This window comes from Melozone crissalis, unplaced genomic scaffold (genome assembly GCF_028551555.1).
Source record: "Melozone crissalis strain CALT ecotype California unplaced genomic scaffold, PUWL_Pcris_2 ptg000012l_1, whole genome shotgun sequence".
NCBI lineage: Eukaryota > Metazoa > Chordata > Aves > Passeriformes > Passerellidae > Melozone > Melozone crissalis.
In genome coordinates this window covers 13911780-13923940 of record NW_026535790.1, presented here as the reverse complement: position 1 = coordinate 13923940, position 12161 = coordinate 13911780, and the positions used below count along the sequence as shown (strand labels likewise).

At 52.7% G+C, this 12161-nt stretch overlaps 2 protein-coding genes across 10 annotated transcripts in view; one reads left to right on the top strand and one right to left on the bottom strand.

Annotated features, from left to right (window-relative positions):
- The first annotated feature begins 495 nt into the window (after positions 1 to 495).
- PLD6 (phospholipase D family member 6) lies at positions 496 to 2311 on the top strand. Its single transcript, XM_054271182.1, has 2 exons — positions 496 to 889; positions 1004 to 2311. Exons 1-2 carry the CDS (start codon positions 496 to 498, stop codon positions 1240 to 1242), a joined length of 633 nt encoding a protein of 210 aa, XP_054127157.1. The 3' UTR covers positions 1243 to 2311.
- A 4002-nt stretch (positions 2312 to 6313) lies between these two features.
- The window catches only part of MPRIP (myosin phosphatase Rho interacting protein), a 72409-nt gene continuing 66561 nt past the window's right edge, over positions 6314 to 12161 (bottom strand). For 5 of the 9 annotated variants that reach the window (XM_054270692.1, XM_054270694.1, XM_054270697.1 and 2 more), the window contains 3 exons: positions 11989 to 12151; positions 11592 to 11677; positions 6314 to 7448 (listed from right to left, as the gene is read on the bottom strand). In XM_054270692.1, coding sequence (XP_054126667.1) covers positions 7377 to 7448; positions 11592 to 11677; positions 11989 to 12151 — 321 coding nt within the window. In that variant the 3' untranslated portion in view covers positions 6314 to 7376. Of the gene's footprint in view, positions 7449 to 10465; positions 10532 to 11591; positions 11678 to 11988; positions 12152 to 12161 lie in introns of all 9 variants that reach the window. The other 4 variants (XM_054270695.1, XM_054270701.1, XM_054270696.1 and 1 more) reach the window with 3 other exon arrangements.

Sequence of the window (12161 nt, the reverse complement as noted above, 5' to 3'; positions counted from 1 at the left end):
CAGGCAGGGACTGCTGCGGGTGTTCACCTGGAGAAGACCCAGGGAGGCCTCAGAGCCTCTCCAGAGCCTAAAGGGGCTCCAGAAGAGCTGGAGAGGGACTTTGGATGAGGGCCTGGAGGGGCAGAACACAGGGAATGGCTTCACATCTCAGAGGGCAGGGTTGGATGAGATATTGAGAAGGAATAGCAGAAAGTGTCCCTGCCCATGGCATGGGGCTGGAACTGGATGATCTCCGAGATCCCTTCCCACTAAACCATTCTGTGATTAAAGGATGGGAATCCGCTGCACGGGCTCGGTGTGCGGTGACGGGTTCGCTGACAGGGTTCCGGTACCTGGGGAGGGGTCGGTGTTCGGGGCAGGGTCCGGAGCCCTTCGGGGCAGGCTCGGTGCCGGGATGTGGGAGCCCGGCCCAGCCCCGTGTGGCGGCCGCTCCTCCCCGCGGGCCGCTCCCGCCTCCGCCGCGGCTGCGCGGGCCGGGCCGGGCCGGGCCGGGCCATGAGGGCGGCGGGGGCGCTGGCGGCGGCGGCCGTGACCGCGGTGGCGCTGGCGGTGGCGGCCTGGCGGCGGGCCCGGCCCGTGCGGGAAGTGCTGTTCTTCCCCTCGCCGCCCTGCTGCATCGAGGCGCTGCTGGCCGAGGCTGCCGAGCCCGGGGCGCCCGCCCGGCCCTGCCCGTGCCCGCTGCCCAGCGGCGACACCGCCCTGAGCCGCCTGGTGCGCCGCCTCCTCTCCGCCCGCCGCTCGCTCGACCTCTGCCTCTTCTCCTTCTCCTGCCCGCAGCTCGCCCGGGCCGTGCAGCTCCTGCACCGCCGCGGGGTCCGCATCCGCCTGGTGACGGACGCGCAGTACATGGGGCTGCACGGCTCCCAGATCGGCCGCCTGCGCCACGCGGGTGAGCGCTGAGGGACCGGGGCCGGGCCTGCCCCACTGCGGGCCCGGTGAGCCCCGAGCTGCGTCTGACACCCCCTGTGTGTCTGTGTCTGTGTCTCTGTGTGTGTCCCTGCAGGGATCCAGGTGCGCCACGACCAGCACAGCGGCTACATGCACCACAAGTTCGCCATCGTGGACCGCAGGATGCTCATCACAGGCTCCCTCAACTGGACCACCCAGGCCATCCAGAGCAACCGCGAGAACGTGCTGGTGGTGGAGGACGCCGAGTACGTGAAGGCTTTCCAGGAGGAGTTTGAAAGGATTTGGGAAGAGTACAATCCTGCCAATTACAGGTTTTTTTCTGAAAGGCAGTAAATGATAGAGCTGCCTCACAGGGCTAGTGGAGCATGGTAACACCCACAGAGTTTATTATTATTATTATGCATAGACATCATTGTTTTGTCCGTCTGGGTGTAACTTTGGTAAATGTCTCCAGAGAAGTGTTCTCTGCCCTAAAATGCCACAGATCCCTTGCTGTGGGTCATTCCTGTGCTAGAGAGAATGACACAACTGTTTGGTTGTGAGGGTGACAGTGACAGAACTGCATCCATGGGCATTAAAACTTGGGGCAGGCTCGTTGCTGTGCCCTGGTGCAGACCAGGTGTGTTCCTGCAGTGCTGAGCTTGTGTTTCAGTGGTAAAAGGAACGTTTTCAGCTTGGGATATGGAATGGAATTGTAGCAAATTCCAAATGGAATTGTAGCCCAAGGGCTCCTCTACACTGAAAAGGTAGGGAGAGATAAGAGGGCTACAGCAGAGTTAAGAGTTTCTATAGATTAAGTGCCTCGGTTACATTTCTTGTTGGCATTAATTGTTGAAAGTTGGTAAAAGGAAATTCCTGGGAAATAGCAACAATTTTTAAGTTTTGAATGTGTACATGTTTCTTTTGGTTAAAGTTATCAGAGCTCTGGTGTAAAAGATGAGCACAGATGGTAATGACAGCTTCTCTTCCAGCAAGGAAGGGTCAGGAGCTCTGGAAGGAAATGGGAGAAATGGTTCTTTGGGATCAGGGTTTCTCTGGAGAGCAGACACGGCTGGAGCTGGGTCACCACTTCAGGTGGGCTCTGGAAATCCCACCTGGTTCTTTCAGGTGTTGGGACACCTGTCATGGTCTGTGCCCTCCCCTGGCAGCACCAGCCTGGGGACAGCGAGGGGAGGGAGGTGACACCTCTGTCCCCACAGCTCAGGGTGGAACAAAGATGATGTAAAAACCTCAGAATTTCAAACTCAAAACAGTGTCGATGTAAGAATTGTTTTATACTGAATGGAAAGTGCCTTAATATCTCTCAAAATGAAAAGAGGTTTTTATATTCTGTTACTATTTTTGTTACCAGTAGTGCTGTGATTGGCACTGTTAAATAAACCATTTTCACAGAAAACATCAACAGCCTCATCTGACTTTTTCATTTCAATTCCTGTAGATCCTTACTAAGATATTTATGATCCATGGACATCCCCAGATTATAGATTTGTTCTGAGAAAGTTTGCATGGAGGAACGAAAATGATGTTACCTGTATGGATGCACCTTGGGAAGGTCATTCTCCAATAAATCCCATTCAGCAGCACTAGATTTAAACTACTTAAAATATATTATTGCTGTTAAAATGCTTCCTATTGCATTTCCTATGTGAAGGGTGACTATAAAAACCATCTCCCTTTTCCTGCTCTGACCTCTGCCCTGTTCTTCCTTCTTTTTAGAAATAAACCTGTCACACACGGTGTGCAAAGGGTGGTGCAAAAATAGTTTATTACCATACAGTTAATGTAAAGTTAGGTAATTATATTTACAAAGTAAAAATGATCAGCTACATCCAGGGGAGCCTAGCGTGTCACACAAGGTTTGTAAGGAATAAATACAGTGAGAAAAAGTGACGTTTCTATTACAGCCAGCAATTGATCAGGAACGGTGGCTCTTAAAAAAGCACTGGAGAATAAACTGGGAGTGGAAGGGAGAAGGAGACAGGAACTCACACACAGGGAGAAACAGGAGCCTTCCACACCCTGCCCTCTGCAGGGGATAAAATGATGTGTGAGAGCCCCGAGGCTGCAGCACGGGCACAGCTGGAGCTGAGGGATGGCTGCTCTGTCACATCAGCACAGAAACTGCTCTGGGAGGTGAATCCTCCACCCCCAGTGCTCACAGTGCCTGGGCTGTTCCAGACACAGACCCAGAACCAGTCCCCACTGCTGGGTGAAGCTCTGCCCTGACAGAGCCAAGGCTGAGCTGTTCCGAGGCCACAGGAGGAAACCTGGCCATGAACACCTGAACTGCCACATCAGACACCACCCTGAGCCTCACAGAGCTTCCTCTCCCCAAACCTCCATCCTTCCAAGTGATTCTCTAAACTCCAAAGTCATCCAGAACTGCAGGAAGGGGTACAAGGGCCAAGCCAGAGGATTCCTGGTTCCTACTTACCCCAGTCTCCAGTGTTTTACATGCTTTGCTTTCTCTAGGTGAGAACAAACAGTGAGCACCCTTGTCCTGCACACAGGGTGAAGAAAGCACGAAGAAAATAACGCTAATTGCACCCATTATTCACGAGCTCAGAGCCAGCTGGGTTAGTTCAACTTGTCAAGTTTCTCTGGTAAATCCCACACCCTCTGTTTGGTCTCCTCAGCAGCCTCACACTGAGGTTGTTTCCCTGGGTCTGCAGCAGTGCCCTGGCTTTTCTTGTTGTAGTTCCACTGGTTGGAAGTTACTCAGTGAGTTACAGCTCGTGGCCAGGCTGCTGTGTGATTTGTGTGTGTGCAGGGGAGCTGTGGCTGGCAGGGAGCTGTTGGTGCTCTCTGTAACAACAGGGCACAGTTTGCACATGCACAGCACTGATGCTGCTATCAAACACAAGGTTATTGAGGCCTCTGACTGGAAAAAAATACCCCAAATTTATGGCAAAGAAGGTTACAGTGGTCAAACAGACTGTACACAATCTTCAGACAGGTACCTGCAAAGCTAAAGGCATAGATCAGCAGAAAAGGTTTGAAAAGGTTTTTAAACAGTCCTCAAACCCCCAAAAAAGCAGTTTATCAGGGCAGGTGGGGTGGGTTGGACTCGTTACACTCATTCCTCCTCTCCCAACCCACTCAGGGGCCTCTGTGCTAAAACAAGACTTAAAAATCAAACCCACAACTCAGTGACAAAAGAGAGCCCTCTGCAAACTGCTGAGGAATAAATATTTACACTGCACTGCTTGGAATACTATACTGGTATAAAATTACTTTTGTTTTTAAAAAAGAGAAGAATAAGAAAGCTTTTTTTTTTACCTAAAAAAAATGGAAAAAATACAGAGCAAAGGCAAGCCACAACAAACTGAGTATCCAAACCAGGACAAACATGCAAAGGTCTTGTGGAAGTGCCATCAAATAGAGTAGGTACAAAATGTGAGCACTTTCATTGCAGCCGAGTTCTCTGGTACCATAAAAAGGGAATTTTCTGGTTTGCAAGCCAGCACCAATTCTAAGCAATTCTATTTTTGAAACAAATGAACACAATTCGCTTCTTTTTTTAACACATGGGCAAAGAACAGGTGACATTTAAAGGAGGATTCTGTCTGGCTCAGGGGAGATGGTGCAAATGGGAGGAAAATTTTACTCAGGAAAAATAGGATTACTTGGAGCCAAAAAGGCTCCAAGACCTGTGCCTTTGCTGCACTTGAGTTTTCCTAAACCTCCCTTTTTGGTGCTATCAACAGTGAGGAGTGATGCAGAATGCAGCAGCTTGCCCACACACTTTCTAATTTAAATAGCCACTGAATAATCCCAAAAAATGGATGAAGCCTGGAGCAGGAAGAGGCAGGAGGATAACTGAGGATCATTGCTATGAGTAAAAGGATTTCTCCCTTCATTTTCAAGCACTGGGCTCTACAGCAGGAATATTTCAGCTTGGGGCTGTTTATTGGTGCTGCAGGTACTTTTTCTTTACAGCAAAGGCAGAAGTGCTGCCCCTGGCCTTGGAGAGATGCTCAGACTGACCAGAGCGAGCCCAGGACCCTCAGCATGGGTTCAGAACATTTGGCTGCATAAGGGACCTTCCTCCTCCTCTTCCTCTCAGTGGCCCCCACAATCCACAGCTCCCACCCTAAACACCCCCCAGACATCCTCCCCAAGCACTGCCCCAGAGGGTGCAGCTGCTCCTGAGGATGCTCAGCCCTGGCTGTACAGCTGACCAAGATTCTCCGTTTATTTTTCCAGAGGAGCCCATGGAAAACGTCTGCTCCTACAAGCTGGAGCACATGAGCAGGATTTGCTGGGGAATCTAAGAAAGGGCAAGGTCCACATGGCAAGAAGGAGACCAGGATGTTCTGCTTGGTTGGCTGAAAAGGACAAAGTCCCACCATGAGTCTAAAGAGAAGAGGAGGAGGAGGGGGGTTCTAGAGCCGGTGACACCCTGCAATGGAGAGCAATGACAATGACAAGGCCCACGTGCCATCCCAAATCCTTGCTGCCTCCCACAGGAGATCAGAGCTCACCACAGACAGCAGAGCAGCCAGGGCTGATCCAGGTGGGTCCCCAGGAAGGTCCCCAGGCTCTCCAGATCATGGAAGTGCTGTGCTGAGCTCGGATGCAGTGGCTGCCCCTGCACACACCTGAGGGCACAGCTGACCAGGGAAAGGCTGTGTGTCCAACAGGACGAGCACCTTTGCTGCCCTGCTCCACCTCCATGCACACCCAGGCACACAGAGCATCCCTGCTCTGCCCCCTGCAAGGTGCTGCCATCCTGCCTGGGGACAAAGGGGCTCCTCTGGGCACGACCAGTGCCAAGCTGGACACTTGGCCATGGCAAGGCCACACAAGCTGGACAAGAGCCTGACTCCCACCGTGGTCCAGTGACACCGTGTCCTGCTGAGGGTCCTGCTGGAAAAAGAGAGATTCTGCTCCCGGGAGGATGAAGGTGACTCTGGCAGCTGCTGTGGTCCAGCCTGGCAGGACTGGGAGTCCTTCACCAGCCCCGTGGGGCTCTGAGAGCTGCACCTGTACCAAGCACCAGACCCAAAACCAGCAGGGAATCACCAGGAGCTGCTGGCTCAACCTTGGCTGCGTGCCTGAAGGACAAGAGGCAGCTCTGCTCCGGGTGAAGGCCAGGATATCTTCCACATCCCAGCCTGAAGAGGTCACTCAGCACCCAACCAGGCTGGGAAGCCAACGTGCCGGAGATTCCTTCAGCCCTGGTGACTTCCAGGTGGCATCTTCAGATTTATCCAGGAATGAAGCTCCACACCTGCAAAGCAGCACAGGCTTCTTCTAGGCAACCTCTGCTCAGCTGGCTGTGACCATCTAGTGCTACCAGCTCCTCATCCCTTGGTTTGTATGCATTTATCTGCCTCATGGTGCTAAATTGTATGTTTTAAGTACAGAAGCTATTAGGACTGAGAAGGTCTGAAGCACATACTGGTTTTGAGATCTTTATTTCAGGAAAAGATTAAAGAATTAAAATAGGAGCTGCCCTGCTGACAAGAAGAGTTGAATTCAAGAAGCTGGTAAAAAAGGAGCATTATATGCATTGAGCACTGTGCATTTTCAGTCAATATTGGCTCTACTTTCTACTCTACTTTCCTTTGACTAAGAAAAGGGAGTTTCACATGCGCACAGACCCTGGGATACACGGGATTCGATGAGAGGAAGGGAGTAACAGCAAAAAAAAAAAAAAAAAAAAATTAAAGAGAGTGCTGGGCTTGATCTAACAGAGGCAAGAAAGTGATCTTACAGCTCGGCCCCTGAACACCAACTCCGGCCACCAGCAGACGGGAGCGAGGACGCGCCGACGGCGCCGGCTCGAGGGTGCTCTTCAGTAGCTGCAGCTCCCCATCCACAACCACCTGGGCAGCCACCCAAGCTGGCCAGGCTTCGGTGGCACCTACATTCAGGACACGGCACAGTCACGGGGCAGGAGAATCACTTCTTGCATCCTTCTCCAGCCAGATGTCAGTGTGGTACCTCCAGGCTGCGGGCGCCGGCGCGGGCTCAGCTCCCCGGCAGCTTCCCCCGGCTTTCCCCCCTTGTAGGTGCAAGTAATGCAGTGGAGATCAATGGTTAGATCAGGCTCCTGTGTGCTCTGGGCACGGGGTCTCTAGACAGCAGTAAGAGCTCGGTCTGGCTGACAGCACCCAGGCCCTGCTCGCTCTTCCCGACAGAGCTATAGCTTATTAACAGGCTGCTGAGCCTTAATACTGACACTTAGTGTAATGGTTTACAGTAAAGAAAGGATTCTCCTACAAAGCGCCGAAGAGAGGGGGGGAAAACCCCACTCCAATCCCTTCCTCTCCCTCTCAGAGTCTCTGGAGCATCTCACAAGCAGGGAAAGGAGCTGGGGAGGCGAGGGGAGGGCACCGCCAGGTCCCGTCGGGGCGTCAGGACAACGACAGCGAGGACATCGTAAGGAGCAGAGACAAACGGTGCTGGTGCTGTGCTGCCTCAAGCTGGGAGGTGCGCGTGGTCAAGCGGAGCGGGGAGAACTAGTCTTTCTTCAAGTCCCTGGATTCAAAAAGCTTCAGGCGTTCTTGCACAGTCAGGCCTTCCTTCAGACTCTGCGAGACACAAAGACAGAGAGCGGAGTTGGGGCAGGGGCGGCGCTCGGGCACAGCTGTGGCAGCAGGAGTGGGATCCTGGGCGAGGATTAGTGGGACATGCTGAGGAGAACACACAGTTATGGAGGGCAGCTACTGCCTGGAGACAGGGTGAGATTGCAGATGAACCAGGCGACGAACCAGAAGCAATGAGAGGCACATCATGCTGCAAGCAGGATTAGCTGACTTGGGAATGATCCCTGTGCTGGGGTGACTTTATGGTGCTGGTATCCCCACTCGTCTGGTTAGCCCAGAAATAAGTTTAGCACCTTACAGACTGGTTCTGAGAGTGAAGGGGGGAAGAATCATGCAGAAATATTTTCCCAAACAGGCTGGGGGAGAGGCCTCTCGAATCTGCTGAGCATCCTCCCAAATTTGCCCTAAACCAGGATATCTCTGGAGCTCACAGAGCACTGCTGGATGGGGCAATTCCAGCAAGGGAGCCCCAGGCAGGCCAGCTGGGATCTGCTGTGCTGAAGGCCCAGGATGCTGAGCAGGACCTGCAGGCTGGTCCTTCCCTGCCTGCCCCACCATACAGCATCCATGGGGACAGTCCTGGCCACACTCCGTGCAGGATTTGCTCAGGAAACCCTGGAAACTGCTGTGTGCTGCCAATGACCATCCCATCCCTTCTCTCACCCCACCCTGAGACAGCCCACAGTTAGGCAGAGGACTCCTAAATGTGGCTCATGGCTGATCCAATTCAGATTTCAAGGCACAACTCTCAGCTGGCCAGCAGCCCCCTGGCATTTGGGATTGTAAAATCCATCAGCTACACATGGGGACTCACAGCACTGCACTGAGAGGGGCAGAAACCCAGAAACAAATTGCCGGACTCCTGTAGGACAGCTTTAAATTGAAACCAGCCTGAGGGGATGCACCAGCCCAATGGCAGCACCCTCCTTCCTGCAGCCCCAAACCTGTGGCACGAGAGACTGAGGAGAGCAAAGCATTAGGTGGTGAGCTGTCCCTGTAGATGAGGAGGCACAGCCACCTCCCATCCCTAAAACAGCCCCATAGCCAGGGCTCTGCCCCTCTGTGCCCCACTGCCTGTCCCAGCCCCACAGCTCTGCCTGCCAATCTGGTCCTGGGAACTTGCAAGGAATTCATGCTGCAGCTGGACACGATTCACTGCACAGACCAAGCCCTGGCACCTTCAAAGGCACAGACTGCAGGGATGGAAATCAGCTCCTATAGGAAAGTCTGAGGGAACTGGGATTGTCTGGCCTGGAGAAGAGAAGGCTCAAGGTGACCTTGGGGCCCTTCCAGAGCCCAAAGGGGCTCCAGGAGAGCTGGAGAGGGACTGAGGAGAGCCTGGAGTGACAGGACAAGAGGGGACGGCTTTCCATTACCGGAGGGCAGGGATGGATGGGATACAGAGAATAAATTCTTCCCTGTGAGGGTGGTGATGCCCTGGCACAGGGTGCCCAGAGAAGCTGTGGCTGCCCCTGGATCCCTGGAAATGTTCCAGGCCAGGTTGGATGGGGCTTGCAGCACTCTGGGATAGTGGAAGGTGTCCCTGCCCATGGCAGGGAGTTGGAACTGGATGACTTCTCATCCTTTCCAACCCAAACCATTCTGTGATTCCACGATCCTACTATCAGGCAGCCACCTCCCTTCCCTGGCTGTGGGACTGTTCTGCCACAGCAGCAGGTTGGACTTTTGGGCTGCATTTTCCTTCCCATGTATTTATCAAGGCAGGACTCCATTATAAACTTGCCCCAGGGCTGTGCAGATTCCCATGGTTACTGTATTTCTGGAAATGTTTTTCCTCCCACAGGCCCACGAACACAGAAGGGCTTTGCCAGGCAGCATGGAAATGAAAGCACTAAATTGGACTGAATTTCCAAATGCTGAGTGCTCTCTTTCCAAGGGGCAGCAGAGTCTCCTGGGATGAGAGGCTCTGAGCACACACTTCCTAAAGGAAGTTTACTTTGGGCCTCTTTAAATGGGAGCAGCTCATGCATTCCAGTTCTCACATCTGATTTCTCAGTGGATGGAAAGAGACACCAGGAGTCATCAGCCTGTTCTGCCTGATGGCACAAATTCCAGCAAATTCAGCCCCCAGGCAGTCCCATAACCGTTTCAGTTGCTGATGAGGAGAGCCTGATGAAGTGACACTAATGTAGGATGATATCTGTGATAAAAGAATCTTCCACAGACTTCCTGGGGCTCTCCACCCACCGTGCTGGGAGCTCTCCCCTCCTAACCAGCCTCTGCAGGTGCTCCCACCTCAGTCCTTGCCATGGGCCAGGAAATTCACTATTACTCCAGTTAATGGAGATATCTGGCTCATTAGAATCAGCCTCATTTCTTATCAGCTCCCTCCTTTTTGTGGATGAGCTTGGAAGCCTTGGAGGCTCAGGGATGGAGAGCAGGAGGAGAAGGTTACTGGGCTCTTGCTCAGGCATGGATCAACCTGAAAAAGCAGCAACTGTGGGTAAAGGAAATCAGAGCACTCCAGGATATTCCCTCTGCAGCTGAGGTGGCTGAGACCATTTTCCATGCTCCAGGCTGTTATGGGCAGTACACTCAAAGGCATCCCAGACTATTCCTGCACCTGGCTAACAGCAAAACAGGTGTTTTCCTATGAGACCTGGACAGTGCTGGAGTTTAGTCTGAGGCATGCAGAGTCATCCAGGCATGCACACTCAGTGTCCCACACTCCCAACACAGTAAACAGAAAACGTGCCCCACCATGTCCAAATCCTCTGTGATGATGAGCTGTGTTGGTGAGGGTGGGAAGAGCAGGAAGACAAAAAGCCACATTCCCCAGGGAAGAGGCAGAGAGACTTTGTTCCACACAGATCCTGGGCACACTGACTTCTCCCCTCCCCTTCCCCCTCACCCAGGAGAAGAATTAGCAGTGAATAAACCTGTCAGTCAGTCAGTCATTAAGAGAGGAGGGCTCTAGTTTGGCAGGGAGGTGTGAGCAGTGCATGCAGAGGTTGGGCCGTGGGCGGTGCCGCTGTGTTTACCTACGTGGCAGGGAACCTGGACTCGGGTTCATTTCAGTTATCCCATGAGACCTGCTCAATAACGGACTGTTGAAGGAAAAAGCAAAATAAAACAAAAAAAAGAACAAAAAAAAAAAACAAAAGAAGAAGCTGATAAATCCCACGTGAATTTGCGCTGGCGCAGCCCCAGCCCCCCGTCCCGCAGCGATGCCCTGGCACAGCCCCTGCTCCTTCTCCTCTCCTTCCCCACCAAGCAACACACAGGGGGACCACACAGAAAGTGATCTGAGTTGAAGTGGTGAAGGGAAACTCAGCATCAGAGTGGCCCAACTGTGGGCTGCCCCAAAATGTGCGAAGTCCCTCTCTGTTCACCGGGTGCCCTGAGCTGAGGAGCTGCTGCTCACAGAGCTCCGAGTGTTTCCCCATGTGGGCACCAAGCTCAAAGCATTCTGCCTGCCCTGCAAGGGCCCAACCACTTCAAACATCAGCAAGAGACACCAGGTGAGAGGCAAAGCAGGTTTGCTCATGCTGAGCATCCTCCCAAGTGCCCTATGTTTAATGCTGACTCCTGATCAGCATTATTTGCCCTTCCTTATCCCCAGTCCCACATGATGGAACTGGCTGCCAAGGAGAGCTTGGCACAGCATCACTGGGCTTTGGGACCAACAGCAAGCACAGAAGGACCACAGGAGCACAGGGCCATCTGCACCATGTTAACACACAAGCAAAGTGTGTGTTAAATATGCCCAGGACCCAGACATTGCTGATACACATAAAGACAAAAAAATCTTGCAGTGATGAACACTAAACTAGAATGATGGGTATATTTCCACCTATATTTCAGCTGAAAAGAAGGAGCAGATACTGGAATAGTCCTCCTGTGAAAGACCAAGGAATAATGAGAATGTCAGCCTTTATCCCAACCAGGGAGCAGCTTCATGCCTCCATCTGAGCAAGGTCTAGAGTGGGCTCTGCCTGGCTGCCCAGTCAGTCCTTTTGCAGTAAAAAACCATCCAGGCTAGCACTAGTAGCTGGGAAATTCTTAATTTTGTTCCCCTGCCCATTTCTTCCCATTTGGGATCCCCATCAAAGAGAAATGCTGGGCATTCCTCACTCCCATCCCACTGGGCAGGACATCTGAGCTCACCTTTGACCTGATATTCCTTAGTTGCCGGCTAACACTGGATCTGTCTTTCTTCAAGAAATCAGGGTTGCTTTTTGATTTCATAATATCTGGGAAGAAGCAAAAGAAGTGGGATTAGCCTGGTGCCCACTGCCTTCCTGCAAGGACAGGGCTGAGGCTGTGCCCTCCCAGCCCAGGACAGTGCCCCAATGAGCCCAAGGGCAGAGGGGGCTTTTGGGCATCCCTGCATCACGAGGTTTTCCTGATGCAAAACACCACAAGGCTTTCAAAGCCCATCAGCTTTGGTTTGGAAGGCCAAGTCCTACACTCAGACCCGTTCCTGCACAAGGGTTTGTACTCCAGGATTCCCTGTTAGCTCAGGACACCCAGGACTGCATAGAGCTGCTGGAGGAGGACTGACCATATCCCGATACAGTGGTGTTCACAGGGGATTTCTCTCCCTGAGCTTCTGTGGCTGCTTTCAGCTGCTCTTTCAACCTGCTGATATCACAGTCTGCCTTGGCCTTCACGATGCTCAGCTCCGTGTAGATGTCTTTGTACTTGTCGCTGGCGTATTTCTTATCCTGGCAAGGG